This window comes from Furipterus horrens, unplaced genomic scaffold, assembly GCF_987537825.1.
Source record: "Furipterus horrens unplaced genomic scaffold, mFurHor1.1.pri manual_scaffold_17, whole genome shotgun sequence".
NCBI lineage: Eukaryota > Metazoa > Chordata > Mammalia > Chiroptera > Furipteridae > Furipterus > Furipterus horrens.
The window spans coordinates 54,635,968-54,656,315 of NW_028327187.1; the positions used below are offsets into that span (position 1 = coordinate 54,635,968).

Below are 20,348 nucleotides of genomic sequence, written 5' to 3' on the forward strand. Positions count from 1 at the left end.
AATGTCCAATATTGGCAAATCTATAGATACAGAAAGCAGGTTAGTGATTGCTTAGGGCTGAGAATGGGAGGAGAAATTTACTATAAATGGATATGAGGGAACTTTGAGGGCTGAAAAATTAAATGTCCTAAAACTGGATTGTGGTAAAAGTTGCACAGTTGTATACATTTGCTAAACATCACAGAATTGTACATTTAAAGTGGGTGAATTTTGACTATGTAAATTATACTTCAATAAAGCTGTTAAATTAAAAAAATTATAAATTACCTCCCCCTTAACTCTTTAAGGGTATAGGCCAAATTTATTGTATGGAATCACATACACATACACCTGGCACATTGCCACATAAGACATATGTGTAGCCTGGTTTGAAAATCATGGTCCTGAGGTGCTCCAAACATGTTTATTCTTAACATGTTTGACAAAAGAAAGAGATTCGTTTAACCCATTAACAGCATACCAACAATCATATTGCCAAAGAGAAGGCTGAAGGAAAAGAAAACTTTAAAGTAATAAAATTGCCTTAAGTCTTAGGTGGAATAAAGATGGACTGGCATTAAGGTCTTTTTCTAACCTTATATTAATATTATAAGGTTAATACAACCGTATTATTTACCTTGCTGACATTTAAAAATAATTCATAATTCATGGTAGAGTCAGTTATATTACAATGGCAGCAGTTTCTATGTAATGAAATATGTGAATGTATATCACACTAAAATCTTAGTTTTTATTGATCAAAGATATCAATTACAATCTTTCCTCCAAAATTCAAGCATATGAGGTCTGTCCAGAAGGTATCTAGCCATGTAATATGAAAAATGGAGACATTTATTGAAGAAGATACAAGAACCATTGTACATAGGACAATGACACCTTGGTCCCTTTCAAAGTAGGCACCTTGGGACCTCACACAGTTCTCCCAGTCACCATCGGCTGCCCCGTTGTATTTGCCTGAGTCTCATCGATTATCTGAAATCTCTTCTTTTTCAAAAGTGATTTTAGTTTTGGGAAAGGCCAGAAGTTTCAGGGTGCCAAATCTAGGCTGTAGGGGGGCTGAGTCACATGAGTGATTTGATGTTTCACAAAAAAACTCTGCAGGAGATGTGATGCATGAACAGGCACATTGTCATGATAAAGCTGCCAATCACCAGTTGCCCATAGCTGCAGCCTTCTGAATCATCCAAATAGTTTCCATGGAGGAATGTTCAAGTTTAAATTTGATGAAGATTCGTTGCTCTACTCATTCATTTTGAATGTGACAGCCACACAGTACTCATGTTCACTCAATGGCATCTACGACCCCCACTGACTAGTACAGTGGAGTCATCATTGTTCACACATGCACATTCCAGTCCACTCTCCTTGGCTGCCAGGTTACATCAGTGTCATGCAAACAGTTCTCATTATATTAACAGTGGCTGGAATTTTTCTGGACAGACCTTATATATGAAAAGTTAGTATATGATTGTTTAACTAAACACCAGACACAAAATTTTATTAGAATATTTTATTTACATTTTATATTTAAAGATAATCAATACAAATTGACATATTTACAGCATTTCAAATCAGTGTACAAGAATGCAATGGTTTCATCCATTCTACATTTAGGAAACAAAAGTACATGTCTGTTCTGCCTTTGCCTAAATTATGCTGGAATCTGCACTGGAAACAAAACTCTAAAACCAAAGATAAGCCACACAGAATACAAATAAAGTGCATTTTTAAATAGCTCTATTTAACTTTGGTGGATGAAGCTTCTAACTTTATATTAAGGCACCTTGAATTCTCCCTCCTACCCCAATTCTTTTTCAAACACCAAGAAAATGCATTCACAAAATTTATAGCTACATGGACAGAATTTTAGTTTACCTAATGTAATTTTAGCCCATTTCAGTAAAATGTAAACTCAACTTATAATTTTCAAATAGCATGATAACTTATATACTCTACTTTTGAAATAGTTATATAGCAGTTTTGTACGGAAACTTTTTGTCTATAATTTTGTGTCAAATTAGTGCCACTAATATACCAACCAATCCAGTCCAGTCCATATTCTCTGATAAACTATGTTCAGCACTTTCATGAAGTACATTTAGCCTAATTTAAAAAACAAGAAATAGTTAAAATAGATTGTTTGCTTCAGTCTTGTTTAGCAACTTAATGTAACTTAAATAGACATTTCATGGAGTACTAGCCTGAGTTTTCATTGCTTTTTAAAATCATTTTTATTGATATTATATTACAGTTGTCTCAATTTCCCCCCTTTGCCCTCCTCCACCCACATCACCCCCCCTCAGTTAATTCCCACACTGTTTCCATGCCCGTGAGTCATTCATACATGTTCTTTGCCTAGTCCTTTCCCCTTCTTTCCACCATTATTCTTATAATTCCAGATCAACATTAAGCACCTGGAGGAAAAACCTGACACATATGACCCAAGCTAAATAGCAGTATTTTTAATTAAGATACTATCATAAAATAAAATGATTACAGTTATTTCATATTTTAAAAGCAACATGTTTTTATAAGAAAATTGTTATAAATGAAAAACATGACTACTAGAAGAGAGTTTTGAATGTTTAAAAATCTTGCTATTACTATTGAGAGGAAACTATCCTAAGAAAAATATTATATTGAATTTGTGAAAAAAGTTAATAGGTTAAATATTTTAAGCCAGTTAAGTATATAATATAATATTAGTCATCTCAACACTTTCCATATAATTCTTACTTTATTAAATTTATCCAGTTCATTAATAGGAAGCTAGGCCCTAATTGGCAGTTCTGTTATTACTAAAGGCTCGAGTTTTCTATTGACACAGATTTTATGACTTAATTTCTCGAACAGTAGTCTCTGAATCAGGAGTTTCATCTTCTTCAAAGGTTGGGTTGTCAACATGAGGAACAACATCCACTGCCATGGAACGTGCTTCATGGTTTACCAGCTGTAGATTTTCATCTTTAGAAAGAAATAATTTTAGAATGACTTTACCCTTCTATTCTTTGAGACAAAATTCAACACTCATGTCTAAGAAATCTTTCTTGTCTAATTCCATAATAATCTGATTACTGTATTACACTTATTCCCTGTTCCTTTAATAATTATATAATTTACAGTATGTCTTACATAAAGCACTTATGGCACTATTATATTAATTTATAATTACTCCTTTTTGATTCCCATGTGTGCTTACTTTTACTAGGTTATAGCCCTGTTAAGAGCAAAAGTTATCTCTTCTGCTCCTTTTCTACCCTAAATATAACAGTTCTTAAACCTATCCTCATATTTCAATCACCTGGGCACTTGAAAAGAATTACCTATGCTTTTTCAAATGCATAGACAGATAAAACAAAACAAAACATAACAAAACAACAACCAGGAAGTTGGGGAGATGGCCCAAAATGGAATGCAAATGATAACAAATGAACATAAATATATTACAGATTAAATAAATAACTATCCTGAACTAGTGGAGAAGAAAAGAACTAACTTAAGTAACATTGGAAAAACAGTATTTTGACTATATCCTGTAAAGCTAAAAACAAAAAGAACTGTTAGTGAAATTGTTTCCAACAGGTTTGTGAGCTAGCAATATTGAAACTATTTTTGTGTGCTCTAGGATTAAACAAATAAGTAAATATATTATAGATAATGAGAGCCAGGTTTCTCATTGTCAGAGACAGAAATTACACATAGAGAAAGGGGAGGGCTAGAATAAACTGTGGTGTTGGATTGGAAATGGATGTATCAGTATGAGCTCATTGTTTTTCAGATGGATGGATGGATAAGATAGATGAATAGAAGAATGCAGGTGTGTGTATACATTTGCATGCATACATATTTCCCAGCTTTTTTCATTAAAAGGAGTTGATAGCAATGACACCTCAACAGCAATGAGAATAGCCAGTACCCAGATCTTGGTTTCAAAATACTGTTCTCCAATAAAAGGCCCCTTGAAGAAATGGCTGATTCTAGGGCTAGGGCAAAGAGAGCACAAGATTAACCTAGATTCTAGCTTAGGGTTAGCAAACTATAGCCTGTGGCACAAACCCATAGCTAAGAGTGGTTTTATATTTTTAAAAGATTGTAAGACAAACAAAAAATGCAACAGATTTATGGCCTTCAAAGCCTAAAATAAATACTACCTAGCTCTTTACAGAAAAAGTTTGCCAATCCCTGGTACAGAACATCTTGTGCCAGAAAGTAAGGAAGTGCTCATAAAAAAAAAAAAAATGATGGGGCATGTTGAAAGAAAACAGGAACAAATTTGAGGGAGTTCTCAATGACCAAATCTAGGACAATCTAAGCAATAAATAAATCATGAGAATATTGTAGAATAAAAGAGATATCTATGAATCCATGCTATTATAAATAATTGGATAAATAAAATGGAAAAAGGATAGCTCTTTCTTAAAATAGAGGCTTAATTAATGTAGAAAAAGATGGAAATTTTAAAAAGCACCACTGGCACACACTTCAGTAATAATTATTGCAAGTAAGAAGCACCAATAATTGATAAAATTATTGGGTAAAAGTATGATGAGAAATAGGATATTTTCATAGTCTCCAAGTGTCTCTCTATATGATAATTAAGAATTACAAAGGAAAAAATAGTAACTTTAAGAGGAGAAGCTTGGCAGATACCACCTTAACCAACTGAGTAAAGTTCAAACCATCAGTAATAAGACATGGACATCATATGACTTATTATATGATATTAGGCAGAAAAAGGAACATCATTTCAGTGGTATTCTTGCCTAAAATAGAAAAGGACAATAAATTTAATCATTGGGAAACAGCAAACAAGTTCAAATTGAGAGATATTCTATAAAATACCTGAGCCATAGTCTTCAAAAGTGTCAAGGTGATGAAAGATAAAGACTAAGGAATAATCACAGATTGGAAACTAAGAAGACATTACAATTAAACGCAATGTGGACATCTCAACAAATTAGGTGTAGAAGGAACATACCCAAATATAATAAAGGCCATATATGACAAACCCACAGGTAATATCTTACTCAAAGATGAAAAGCTGCAAGCTTTTCCTCTAAAACCAGGAATAATACTGTGGTAGGCAGTTAGACAGACATGAGCAGAGCAAGGATGATGGACCAGGTACAGAAGGTCACCAGGGCAGAAAGCCCTGGCTGCTTAGCAAGGGGCAAATCTGGGAAAAGAAGAACCTCGCTCCCAGTGTAACCTCTCCACCTTTAGCATATTGCTGGTCATGTGGTCCAGAACCCCTGATCTTTCATAGCTCTGGCCATGTAGTTGGGACCCTCCTCTGACTGTTCCTCCCTTGGCATGTTGCTAGTCATGCGAATTAGACCCCCTTTGAGGATGAACCAACAAGGGGGCTTGAGAATAGCTCTTAAGCATTAAGCCCCCAGCACCATGAGGTTCTGATCCACATCAAATATATCTAAGCCTCAGTTATGTTTCAGCTCCAGGCCTAGAAAAGCAGCAAAACCAGGCAAGGAATGTCATGGCTGACATCAGAACCAACTGCATTAACTAATAACTTCTTGGCCTGGCACTAACCAACTATTAGAGATCACATCCCTAAAAGAAACACCTGGAAAGCTAATGAATATTCTATTGAGGTCCTCCCCTGGGACCTCCCCTAAAATCCCAGCCCTTAAAGGCCCTTATGAAGAGACTCATTGTGGCTTTCCCCACCTCTTCCTCCTGTGAGCATGCTCCTCACCCATCCCCCTGCCCCTGTGCATTTCTCCTCCCCTTCTTTCCCTCAGGCATGTTATCTTTACCTTTCTTTCTCCTAAGCTCCAAGGGCCCTTCTTTTGCCTCCGTAACTTGTTTCCTGAGCCTATTTCTTCTACAGTTCACTTCTATCTCTGTGACTTTCTAAATCAACTTTCTCTTATAGTTTGAGTTCTGCCTTTGAATTTTTTCTTAGCTGGAACTCAAGTACCCAGGTTGCTGACCTGAGGTCCACTCTCTGGTAACATTATGGTGCTGTTCCACCAACAACAAAGACAAAGGTGCCCTCTCTCACCACTCCTATACAACATAGTATTGTAAATCATAGCCCTAGCAATTAGTCAAGAAAATGAAACAACCCCTCAAAACAAGCCCTCAGAAAGGAAGAAGTAAAATTGTCTCTCTTTCCAGATGACATGACCTCATATAGAGAAAATACTAAAGATTCTACCAAAGGGCTATTAGAACTAATAAATTCAGTAAACTTGCAGGTTAAAAAAATCAATATACAAAAATTATTAGTGCATTTCTATACATTAACACTGAAATATCTGAAATAGAAATAAAGAAAATTCCATTCGCAATAGCAACAAAAGCAAAAAAATAGTTATGAATAAATTTAACCAAAGAGGTAAAAAATAAAAAAAATCTGTACAATGAAAACTATAAAACACTAATGAATGTTAGTGAAGAAGACACAGGTAAGTGGAAAGATCCCATGTTCATGGATCATAAAAATTAGTGTTGTTAAAATGTTCATATTACTCAAAGTCATGTATAGATTCAGTGCAATCCCTATCAAAATTCCAATGGCATTTTCGCAGAAATATTAAAAAATCCTAAAATTCACATGGAACCTTAAAAGACCCTAGATAGCAAAAGCAATCCTGAGAAAGAACAAAATGGGAGGCATCACACTTCCTGATTTCAAACTATAATACAAAACTATAGTAATCAAAATTGTATAGTACTGGCATAAAAACAGGCACATAGATCAATGGAACAAAAGTGAAATTCCAGAAATAAATCCACACATATGTAGTCAGCTTGTTTTTGACAAGAGAGCCAAGAACACTCAATGGGGAAAATACTGTCTTTTCAATAAATGGTATTGGGTAAACTACGTATTCACATGCAGTAGAATGAAACTGGACCCCTACCTTACACCACTCACAAATATTAACTCAAAATGGATCAAGGACTTAAACAGAAAAGCTGAAACCATAAAACTCCTAGGTGAACACATAGAGAAAAAGCTCCTTGACATTGGTCTTGCAACAATTTTTTGGCCATGATACCAAAACACAAGCAACAAAAGCAAAAATCAACAAGTGAGACCATAGCAAATAAAAGGCTTCTGCACAGCAAAATAAACAACAAAATGAAGAGGCAACTTACAGAATGAGAGAAAATATTTGCAAACATATATCACATAAGGTGTTAGAATCCAAAATATATAAGGAGCTCATACAACTCAAAAGCAAAAAAAACAAAAAACAAAAAAAAAAACAGTACAATTAAAACATGAGCAGAGAAGCTGAATAGATATTTTTCCAAGGAATACATACAAATGGTCAAAAATTACATGAAAAGATACTCAACATCACTAACCATCAGGGAAATACAAAACAAAATCAAAATGATGTATCATCTCATACTTGTTAGGATAGCTATTATCAAAAAGACAGAAGATAAATGCTGGTGAGGATGTGTTGGTGAGAATGTAAATTGGTATATTATGGAAAACAGTATGGAGGTTCCTCAAAATATTAAAAATAGAACTACTATATTATGCAGCAATTCCACTACTGGATATTTATCCAGAGGAAATTATGTCACTATCTTGAAGAGATATCTGCATCTCCATGTTCACTGAAGCATTATTCATAATAGTCAAGACATGAAAATAATCTAAGTATTCACTGACAGATGAAGGGATAAAGAAAATATGATTATACATACAGGATATTATTCAGACATGAGAAATAAGGAAAGCCTGCCATTTGCAATGGCATGGATAGACCTAGAGGGCCCTATGTTAAGTGAAATCAGTCAGACAGAAAAAGACAAATACTACATGATCACACTTATATTTGGAATCTATTTAAAAAAAAAAAAAAACTCATAGAAACAGAGTATGATGGTGGTTGCCAGAGGCTAGGGAGTAAGAGAAATGTGGAAATGTGGGTCAAAGAGTACAAACTTCCAGTTATAAGATTAATAAGTTCTGGGGATCTATTGAACCAAATGGTGACTATAGTTAACAGTACTGTATTATATCCTTGAAAGTTGCTAAGAGAGTAGATCTTAAAATATTTTCACCACATCCAAAAATTGTATGATTATGTGAGATGATGGTTTTGTTAACTAACATTAATGTCATAATCATTTTGCAATATGTATGTATATCAAATCAGCATGCTGTATACCTTAAACTATGTTATCTATCAAGTATGTATATCTCAATAAAGCTGGGAGAAAAGAAAGGACAAAAAGGGAAATGTAATGTGAGATCCTGGGACATAAAAAGAACATCAGTGGGTCAACTGGTGAAATTTGAGTAACATCTGCACTTTAGTTAATATTTTATCAGTTTCCTGGTCTTGATCATTGCATATGGTTATATAAAATGTTAACATTTGGAAAAGTTATGTGATGGGTATATGGGCATTTTTGTATTATTTTTGCAGCTTTTTTTGTCCGCCTGAAATTCTTTCAAATTAAAATTAATATAATTTTATGAACCTGTTTTGGTCCCCAACCTTCATGGATTCTGATCTAACCATTCTGGGGCAGAGCCCACGCATCAGTAATATTTAAAATTTCTTTGGGTGATTCTATTGTACGGCCAAGTTTAAAATCTAAGACCCTTATTGAGTGGTTCTCTAAGTGTGGTACCTGGACCAGCAGCATCAGTATCACCTGGGAACTTATTAGAAATGAAAATTCTCAGGCCCCACCCCATATGTACTGATCAGAAACTGGTGGTAGCACCTCTGTTTTATCAAGGCCTCCAGGTGATTTGATGCATGCTCAAGTTTGAAAACCAATACCCTCAATAGAACTTAGCACAATGATAGGACATGCAGACATAAACTAATAAATTATGTTTACAAAGTTATTTAAATCAACTATCACCACAATAATCAGTGGTTATTAGGCAAGATACCCAAACTAGTTGTACATAATCACATATAGAATCAAATCTATTCTAGGTGATCATTCATTCAACACTTATTTGAGTATCTATTATGCAGCAGACTGTGCTAAGTGCAGATATAAAACACTGAATAATAAGATACTGTCTCTATCCAAAGGAACTTTATAAAGTTTTAATACAATTCAGTGCAATAAGTGCAATGATATAACTTCTACATAAGCAGACAATAGGGTCACACATGCAAGTCAAGGGAGGCTTGTCAAAGTGTGGCAAGTTTTAAAGGAGGAGCAGGAGTTAGACTGGTCTTCCCCAGTTCTTGGTGGAGGAAGAGCAGAAGGAATGGATGAGAGAATAGATAGTGGCTCAAACTATGACTGTGGAATAAATGTTGGAAATTAGGAAATGAATTAGAGAAAAAGGATATTGAACCTATAGAAAAGAGAAGCGAGAAGAATCAAGAGCTCCCTTGTTTCAGGTTTGAGGCACCTGGGTGGGTGTTACTATCATTCATCCAGATGAAGAATACAGGAGAAACATGGATCATCATTTCGTTTATTTCTCAAAACCTCTGCAAAAACTGTTCTGCTTACCACCCTCTGCCACAAGAAGAACAGAGCACAAAAAAGGTAGGTTGGAACCTTTAAAAACTAGCCTAGCAATAAATTGAATTATCTTGTACACCCCTTTATCTTCACTGCATTCTATTACCATGCAATTAGGGGTACAAAATCTGATTTGGGACAAATGGTCGATGATTTCCTATTATAGGCAGAATAATCCAGAGATTATTAAGATTCTTATGATGACTTTATACTCTGGGACATGTCTGAAGATTAGATTACAAACAATAAAAGGTTTGCATATTTATGATAGTATTCCTCATGACATCTTCAGAAATGGTATCTATGGCACTGATGAGCCTACAGAGGACAAAGGTTTATGTCATAAGAACCTGACATTTGACATATCACAAGTCACCCTGACATTTAGTTTTTCTTCAACTCATATGCCAGAATTAGTTTATCTCAAAATGAGGATTACAAAAAACAAACAAAAAAAAATTTCAAACCATGAAAAGGTGGAAGTTAAAGAGAGGGAAAATTTTGTATAGAGGTTTTCTAAGGGAAAAAATAACAGAATTACCTAAAATTTATTTACCACTATGATACAGTATTACTAAGTTGCAATACTGATTCACATGAATTTTGAAAACAATATATAGTGGTCCACCCTAATCTGCAGAAGATATGTTCCAAGCTCCCGCAGTGGATGCCTGAAACTGCAGGTAGCACTGAATTCTATATATACTAAGTTTTTTTCCTATGCATACATACATGTGATAAAGTTCAATGTATAAATTAAGCTCAGTAAAAGATTAACAACAATTAAGAATAAAATAGAACAATCATAACAATATACTGTAATAAAAGTCATGTGAATGTGCTCTCTCAAAATATCTTATTATACTGTATTCACCTTTCTTGCAATGATGTGGGATGATACAATGCCTATGTGATCAGATGAAGTGAGGTGAATGACATAGGTAGTATGACATAGCATTAGGCTACTATAAGGGTTACATGAACACAAGCACTGCAATATAACAGCCGACCTCGTAACTGACATGGCTACTAAGTGACTAATGGGTAGGGAGCTTATACAGTGTGAGATTTCATCACACTACTCAGAATGGTACACTTTAAAATTTTTGAACTGTTTATTTCTGGAATTGTCCATTTAATATTTTCAGACTGTGGTTGACTGTAGGCAACTGAAACCATGGAAAACAAAACTATGGATAAGGGGGCACTATTGTATTCAATTTTAGTTTCCAAGGTTTGTTCATTTCATGGTAAATAATCAACAGGTGGCAGCACATACTATTCTTTAAGTTTCAATTTGTGCAAAAAATTGTTCATGAGAAGTATAGAAATCAAGCTTTTGGAAATTGAATTCTATTTTATCATTTCAGAACTCCTTTCTTAATTTCTGATTGGTCTGCAATAAACAATGACTTCTAAAGTTTAAAGTTTCTCCTTACCCTCTGTAAATTAACAAGCCAACACTTACATGAATCAGAGTTTTACAATAAATCCTTTTCTTCTGTGAATAATCACACTGCTAATGTATTCAATATTTCATGTTTCAGGTACATTTGAATAACTGTGTATTAAGTTAAGGTAGGGGTGCATACTGCATTGCATTGTTGTTCATAGCAAAAATCTGAAGTGTATTAACAGATGAATGGAACAAATGCTAAGATCTACAATGGATTATTTGTGGGGCACTTGACCCTCATCATGGTGCTTACTTGCTGACTGCACATGTTCCTCCAAAGGTGGTTCATCTGCTCCCTGAACTGAAGCATAACCAGATGATGCAGTCTCACTGCGATTATCCTCTTCATGAGGAGAGGCACTATTAGATGTTTCATTGGATGCAGGGACTTGTAAAGACATTGATCCATCTTCAACATCCACCTTTGGAAAGCATTTGAACAAAGTAAAAGACTCTCAGAGTACATTCTTTTCCTTGATATATCATTCAAAGTTTATCTAAAGATGATTTGTTATAGCAATGTTTTGTTTTTTTTTTTTTTTTAATCACAAAAATCTCTTGCTGGTCCCAGCCAGAGCAGTTGGAATAAATGGATCCACCAATGGGGCAAAAGACAGATTGTTGTCACACCTGACATATTCATCTGGGTGATCCTACCACTTCATAATATAATTCCTAGTACAAGGTAGGCAGTCAAAAAGAAAACTTCATGCTCTTTCCTAGGGGAACTGAGAATCAGTGTATTCTATACATCTCTTCAATTAGGAAGATCTTGTTGAGCTTGGTTCTCTGTTATGTGTACTGTGGAAGAGGTAGCGTTTTTTTTCATTTACTAAATATAATTTAATATTTATTATACTTTCTGAAACTATACAAGTTCATTTAGTTACAAGTTTGATTTCTATGGAATAGTAAGACAGTAAAAATGAGAAAGGGGTATCAGTAGCCAGTTGGTAGTTTATAAGGTCATTACTTCAAATTCAGACCAAAAAATAGGTACATTTGAGGAAAGTGAGGGAGATAAAAATGGAGGCGATATAAGCAGGTCCAACTTTTGATATAAACTGTAAGTCTAGCACATTACAAAGCTAAAAAATGAATGTTAGTCTCCTGAAGGCTCAGGTACATAAATAACACATTGCTTGAGTTTCTTTATATAAATAGTTTAGTAATGTTTACCTCAATTCCCAAAGCTTTCAGTATGTCACATTTGCACATGGGACAAGTCCTGTGTTCCAACAGCCATGGATCAACACATGTCTTATGGAAAATATGGCTAATGAAGGAAAAAATGCATAACTTATTTATCAGTTGTGAAATAGCAACAACACTTTGCCTAATATACTAACAGGTTACCCTATAATTTTACTTTGTCTTTTAATAGATGATTTTTTTTCTTTTAAACACACTATTACAGCAGTGTGTTTAAAAGGAAGATTTTCAACCTTTTTCATCTCATGACACAAATAAACTAATTACTAAAATTCTGCAGCATACCAAAATATATATTTTTTTCCTGACAAAAAAATAGGTACAATCTTGATTCATCCACACTGGACAGCTATGGTTGTGTTGGCTGTTGTCACTTTTAAAAAAAATTTGACAATCTATGGAAAGAGGTCAATGCCCTTGACTAAATACTCAGGTAGTGCATGTTTTAAAAATTCTTGCAGCATACCAGTTCCAAATTGCTACATTAAAGCATAAATAATAAGGATCCACAGAAGCAAAATTTGGAAATTTCATAATATAGTATTTTTAAATATAAAGGCCTTATTGCTCTAGCTTCAAAGGAAATAGTTTCAGTACTCATTACTTGGAAAATGGCTAAGATGCTGCTGACCTAAGACTGTTCAGCATTTCAGATCTTAATTATCTTGTCATCCCCTCACAATAACATGGTATGGTTGGTCATTCCCAATAATATAGTACAATACTGTATTGAGTACAGCACAGTGCTGATACTTTAGGCAATGTGATATTTTCCAAGAGTACCATTATTTAATAGCTAAAAGAAAGACTGTTAAGAAAACTTTCAGGAGAAGAATAATAAAAAGAAAGAATAAAGACTTCTAAATAGATGCTAATGAGTTTATTTTATTTTATTTTCCTTAATAGGATTGTTAGAATGAATGCAAATAATCCAGTATGTATATGTGTGTGTGTGTGTGTGTGTGTGTGTGTGTGTAAATAGTGGTGCTAACTAGCTTCTCAGTTTAGACAGAACTGGTTTCCAAATTCTACTGGATTATGGAAACTTTATATAATTAGCCTTATAGTAATTGCAATAATATTTAAAAATAAAGCATTCTCCTATACTTAAAAATAACAAAATAAATACATCATTTTCGAAACATTCAAAATAGTTTTCTCTATTACAATGATTTTTGTAAATCAGCTATTATTATTGATGATATAAAAGAAAATCAAACTTACTTGCAGGTTAAGATGCGCACTAAATCGTTTGGTTTATACAGTTCAATACACACAGCACAACTATCTCCGTCAGGGCCAATTTCCTATGGGCAAATAGTTATTATTACTCTGATAGATAAGAAACAATACATTGAACTGCAGAGAAAGATCATAAATACATGTATTTAAATTGTATAAAGTCATATAGGAGGAACATCATATCACTAAATGACTATTTTAAGTAAGCAATTTAAAATTATTTTGTCTTAATTGGAATTAAACAAAAGTCAAACTTATAGAAACAGAGAGTATCAAAGTGGTTGCCAGGGACTGTGGGCAGAAGAAATATGGAGAAGTTGGGAAAAGGGTACAAACTTCCAGCTATAAGGTCTGAGGATCTAATGTAAAATATGATGAGTATAGTTAATAACAATGCATTATATAATTGAAATTTAAAATAAAAATATTTAGACTTAAAAATAAAAAAAACAAAACAAAACAATGAGAACTGATGGACATGGACAACAGTGTGGTGGAGGCAAGTGGAGGAGGGTGTAGGGAGAATAAATGGTGATAGAAGGAGACTTGACTTGGGGTGGTGAACACAAAATACAGTGTACAGATTATGTGTTGTAGACTTGTGCACCTGAAACCTGTATAATTTTGTTAACCAGTGTCACCCCAATAAATTCAATAAAAAGGAGAAAACAGTAAAAGAATAAAGTCAACCTAAACGGGACTAGCACAAAGAGAAACATGGAACACTAATTTAAAACTTTTGCAAGTTTTAGAACTTAAAAAATGCATATTGTACAATTCTTTAGCTATGTTGTCCCATTTAAAGAATATTAAGACTTCTGGTCAAGATGGCAACATAGATAAACACTGCTTGCCTCCTCATACAACCATACCAAAATTACAACTAACTTATATAACAACCATTACTCAGAACCATCAAAAATCAAATTGAATGGAAGTCTGACAATTAAGGAATTAAAAAAAACACATCCATCCAGACTGGTAGGAGGGGTGGAGACATGGAATGAGCTGGTCCCACATTTATGTGTGGTAGATAAAAATAGGAAGAGGTATCTTGGGAGCAAGGAGTCCCAGCCCCACACCAGGCTACCCCGCCCAGGGTTATACTCCAGGAAGATAAGTCCCCATAACATCTGGCTGCAAAAACCAGCAGGGATTGAGTCAGTGGAAGAAACTGCTGGAGTCCAAAGCTGTTCCTCTTAAAGAACCCACACACAAACTTACCCAGATTCACTCCCTCTGAGCTCCAGCACTGGGGTAGCAGCTTGAAAGGCTCCAGTATCTGACACTCCATCAAACTTGGCTAACATTGTTTGCCCAGCCCTGGAGATCCCCTGAGGCTCTGTCCCACCCAATTTACAGCTGTTAACAGTCGCTTTTACATAGGAATGGTTGGGCTTGGTTCATGATTCACAATGTCCTAAATCCTTTCAAACAAGCAACAGATGGCCTCAGGGAGCCTCTAAGCCCCCTACCTCTTGATAAGTGGCCCCAGGCAAAGAACTAGCAGCAGCCAGCCTAAATGCACAGCTTGGCTTTGCCTGGGAATCTCCTAGCCCAGCACAAGTAGCAGCCATCTCAGATTGCTTTATAGCTCAGGCAGGATAGCCCTGGGCAAAACACAGGTGAGGGCTGACCTTGGCCTGCACCACCTGGGAAACTCCAGGGCCAGCGTACCCAGTGCACAGCTACAGACCATGTTGGAGCACCATCACCCTGCACTTGCACAGCTGATCCTTCATGGAGGGAAGAGGTTGGTGGCCAGTTGTCATACCGAATCCCTGTAGACAACTGGCCTAAGTCCCTCCCATTGATCTGCCAACAGCAATCAAGTCTCAACTACAAGAGGAGGGTGTACTCAGCCTACGTAAAGGACACACCTTGAGTACCCAGCTTGGGTGATAGGGGAAACTGTGCCACTGAACCCTACAGGACACCTACTACATTAGGCCATACTACCAGGACAGAGGCTGCCAAAATGAGGAGACAAACAAATATGGCCCAAATGAAAAAAAAAAAAAAAAAAAAAAAAAAAAAAGAACAGATCAAAATCCAGCAAGAGATCTAAAAAAGAAAAAAAACAGCAACAAGCAATCTATCAGATACAGAGTTCAAAACACTGACTATAAGGATGCTCAAGGAACTTAGTGAGGAACTCAACAGCATAAAAAAGATCCAGTTAGATACACTAATTGAAATAAAGAACAATTTACAGAGAATAACAATAGAGTGAATAAAGCCAAAAATCAAATCAATGATTTGGAACATAAGGAAGCAGAAAACAACCAATGAGAACAACAACAAGAAAAAATAATTAAAAAAACAAGGATAGTATAAGCAGCCTCTGGGAGAACTTTAAGCAGTCCAACATTCACATGATAGTGGTGCCAGAAGGAGAAGAGAAAGAAAATCTTTTTTTTTTAAATAGTGAAATAAAACTTCCCTAATTTGGTGAAGGAAATAGACATGGAAGTCCAGGAAGCACAGAGAGCCCCCAAAAAGATGGATGCAAAGAAGCCCACCCCAAGACACATCATAATTAAAATGCCAAAGGTTAAAAATAAAGAGAGAATCTTAAAAGCAGCAAGAGAAAAGCAGTTAGTTACCTACATGGGGAGTTCCCATAAAACTGTCAGGTGGTTTCTCAAAAGAAACTTTTCAGGCTAGAAGGGATTGGCAAGAAATATTCAAAGTGATGAAAAGCAGGGACTTATAGCCAAGATTGCTCTATCCAGCAAAAATATTGTTTAGAATCGAAGGGCAGATAAAGAGCTTCTCAGACAAAAAAAAAAAAAAAAAAAAAAAAAAAAAAAAAACCTAAAGGAGTTCATCATCACCATACCATTATTACATGAAATGTTAAAGGGGCTTATTTAAGAAAAAGAAGATCAAAACTATGAACAATAAAATGGCAATAAATACATATCTATCAACAATTCAATCTACAAAACAAACTGAGCAAACAAGAACAGAGACAGAATCGTGGACATGGAGAGCATTTTGATGGTTGCCAGATGAGAAGGGGTATAGGGGAATAGGTGAAGATGTGAGAGGATTAAAAAGTACAAGTAGGTGGTTACAGAACAGCCATGGGGATGTAAAGTACAGTATAAAAAATGAAGTAGCCAAAGAACTTATATGCATGACCCATGGACATGAACAATGGTGTAGGGATGCATGAGAGAGTGGGGAGTGCTGGGTGGAGGGGGCCAAAGGGGGAAAATTGGGATAGCTGTCATAGCAAAATCAATAAAATATAATTAAAAGTAAAATAAAATAAAAATCACTGGTGAAAAAATAAAGAAAATTAACATGTAATTCACATACAGTAAAATTCACTCTTTTTAGTATAAAATTTTACAAGTTTAGACCAACGTACAGTCACTTTATTGCCACCACAATCAAGATATAAAATAGTTCTATTACCTCAACAAATTTTTTGTACCCTTTTGTAGTTAACCACTCTCACCCCCACCCTGTGGCAACCACTGATCTGTTTTCAGGTCTTTTACTTTTGGCTTTTTCAGAATGTCATAAAATGGACTCCTGCATTTCATTGTGGCTTCTTTCACTTAATGCATTTGAGATTCATCCATATTGTAGTGTGTATTGGTAGGGTTCCTTCCCTTTAAATTGCTAAATAGTGTTCCACGATATGGATGCACCACAGTTGTTTATACATTCACCAATTGAAGGACATTTGAATTCCTTCCCATTTTTTGTAATTATTAATAAAGCTGAACAGTTGTTCACAAGTTTTTATGTGAACATATTTTTTTCCTCTAGGGTAAGTATTATAAGTGAGATTTCTGGGTTCTTTGGAAAGTGTATATTTGATTTCATAATATTTTGCCAAACTGTTTTTCAAACTGGCTATACATTTCAATCTCACCAGCAAATGTACGAGAGTTAGTTTTTTTCATATCTTTGACAGCTTTTGGTACTGTCAGTTGTATTGGTTTTAGCCATTCTAATGAATGTGCTGTGGTATCTCACAGTGGTTTTTATTTGCATTTCCTTAATGATTCATATTATTGAGCATCTTTTTATGTGATTTTTTTGCCATTCATATGTGTTCTTTGGTAAAATATTTGTTTTGCCCATTTTTCACCAGATTTTTTTTTTATGTTTAGTCTTGAGAGTTCCTTATATATTCTAGATACAGCTTTTTATTAGGTATGGGATTTGCAAATATTTTCTCCCAGTCTTTTGCTTATCTTTTCATTCTCTTAACAGTGTCTTTCAGAGAGCAAAAAGTCTTAATTTTGACAGAGTTCAATTTCTCATTTTTTTAAATGCATGTTTTGGTATCACATGAAACTAATCTTTGCCTAACCAAGTAATGAAGATTTTTTTTTCTGAAGATTTCTTGTGAAAATTTCATAGTTCTAGATTTTATATTTATGTTTGTGATCCATTTTGAATTAATTTTTACAAAGTGTATAAAGTATGGATTGAGGTTCATTTTTTTTGTATATGGATATTCAATAACTGCATATGGAGAGCCAACAATTGGCTATCCTTTCTTTATTGAATTGCATTTTACCTTTGTCAAAATCAATTAGCCATATATGTGTAGGTCTATTTCTGGACTCCCTACTGTACCATCAATTTAAATAAAGATCTCTCTTTTCTCCAATACCACAATATCTTGACTACTGTAGCTTTAAAATAATTCTGCACATCAGGTAGCGTTAGTCATCCAAATTTGTTCTTCTTTATAAAACTTGTAAACAGCCCAAATATCTACCGGTAGATGAGTAGATAAAAAAAACTGTGGTACATTTACACAATGGGATACTACATGGCTGAAAAAGTAGAAAATCTTACCTTTTGTGACAGCATATATGGACCTGCAGATTATTATGCTAAGTGAAATAAGCCAGTCAAAGAAAGACAAATACCAGATGATCTCACCTACATGTGGAGTCTAATAAAATATGAGGGGTAACCCTCCTCCCAAGAAAATCCTGGAATCATCTTCTGAAGGGTGGGCACCTTGTACTGCAGGATTCCCCTACAAGGTGAGTATTCTAGGAACCCATCTGTATTAGTGTACTACTGGTGTTGTTGTGAGAGCTTGTGTTTAGCTTCAGTGACTTTTTCTGAAGACTCTTTCAATGCATTTACCCATTTCATGTGGGTGATTTAGGAGCACACCTGCCCACATGGTACTGAGTATTCAGCAGTTTTTGACTAAAAATGGCATGACCCCCACGCCTCACCCTCCCTATTCACCCGATCTTGACTTGAGATGCCATTTTTCTGTTTGTTTCCCTGGATGAAAAAAAATCCTCAAAAGGAAACATTTTGCTGGTGTGGAAGAGGTGAAACAAAACATGGCAGAAGCACTAAAAGGCATCAAAATTTAGTTCAAAAACTGTTTAAAGCAGTGGAAAAACATCTCAATAGGTGTATTGCATCAAATGGAGAGTACTTTGAAGATGACTGGAGTTTAAACATGTAAAATAAATACACAATTTTATTAATAAATTCCAGGATTTTAGGGTTCCCCTTCATAAACTAGCAAACAAAATAGAAACAGAGGCATGGATACATGGAATGGAAGTATCAGAGAGCTGTCAGAGGTGAAGGGATTACCCAAAGAACATATATCCATGACACAGACACAGATGACGGTGTGGGGATAGCTAGAAGGAAAGGGTGCAGGGACTGGGTGGAAATGGACAAAGTGGGGGAAATGAGGACATCTGTAACAGTGTCAGCAATAAAAATAAAGTAAAAAAAAACTGTTTTGGTTATTGTAGTTGTTTTGTTTTCCTTATAAGCCTAGAATCAACTAGTCAATTTTTATATAAGATCCAGTAGGATTTTGATAGAAACTGTACTGAATCTACAGATTAGTTTGGCAGTGGTGTGGGGAGTGACATTTTGACAACAGTGAGTTTTCTGACTCATGCACATGTATATCTCTCCATTTATTTAGGTCTCTCTTGATTCCTTTTTTTTTATGTTTTTGAGTTTTCAGCATATAGATCTTGTACATATTTTATAAGGTTTATAAAATATTTAATGGTTTGATGCTATTATAAATGGTATTTTTTATTTCAATAAGTTCTCTAAATAGCTTTGATATACATTTTACACATTGATAGTATTTTTCAACTGTCCTAAATCTGAACCTAATTGTTCAGGTAAGGTTATACTGAAGCACTGTATTAGTTTCCTGCTGTTGCTAAAACAAATTACTACTACTTAGTGGTTTAAAATAACATAAATTTATTCTCTCATTGTCATAGAAATCATAATTTTTAAAATCAAGGTGTTGGCAGTGCTGTGCTTTTTCTGAAGGCTTCAAGGAAAAATCCCTTTATTTACCTTTTCCAGATTCTAGACATTGTGTGCATTCCTTGGCTCATGGCCCCTTTCTTGCATCACCCCAACCTCTTGCTTCCATGATCACACCTCCTACTGTACTGTAGTAAAATCTTCCCTTTTCTCACTCTAACAATAATATTGATTATATTTAGGACCCACCTAGATAACCCAGGATAATCTCCCCACCTCAAGATCCTTAATTTAATCACACCTGCAAAGTCATTTTTGCCATATAAAGTAACAATCACAGGTTCTAGAGCTTAGGACCTAGATAACTATGGGAGCCATTTTTAAGCATACCTCCAACATCAAATGGATTTTTAAAAGTCAGCAAGATTTATAAATTCCAATGAAAAGACTACTTTGGAAGAACATTTAGCTTTCATAGTGACTAGCTAAGCGTTGCTTTAAAACAAAACAAAACAAAAAATTCAAGTAATATATGTACCTTGTCTCCTTGTTTCAGTGTGCGTAGCTGAAGCCTTCCAATAGCTTTTTTAGCATCTGCCTTTAATTGTCTCTGTAATGAAAAAGAATAAGTATCAGAAAACCTATTTTTAAAAATACTTTATTTATTTATTTTTAGAAAGAGGGGAAGGGAGAAAGA

At 34.8% G+C, this 20,348-nt stretch overlaps 1 protein-coding gene across 2 annotated transcripts in view; it reads right to left on the reverse strand.

The window, feature by feature from the left end:
• Nucleotides 1-1,510: 1,510 nt before the first annotated feature.
• Nucleotides 1,511-20,348, reverse strand: part of RNF128 (ring finger protein 128) — a 193,923-nt gene continuing 175,085 nt past the window's right edge. The window contains exons 3-7 of one of the 2 annotated variants that reach the window (XM_090263931.1): nucleotides 20,190-20,261; nucleotides 13,385-13,467; nucleotides 12,128-12,224; nucleotides 11,202-11,370; nucleotides 1,511-2,964 (exon numbers count right to left, since the gene is read on the reverse strand). In XM_090263931.1, the coding sequence (XP_090120057.1) occupies nucleotides 2,831-2,964; nucleotides 11,202-11,370; nucleotides 12,128-12,224; nucleotides 13,385-13,467; nucleotides 20,190-20,261 (555 nt within the window). In that variant the 3' untranslated portion in view covers nucleotides 1,511-2,830. The remainder of the gene's footprint in view (nucleotides 2,965-11,201; nucleotides 11,371-12,127; nucleotides 12,225-13,384; nucleotides 13,468-20,189; nucleotides 20,262-20,348) is intronic. The other variant, XM_090263930.1, reaches the window with a different exon arrangement.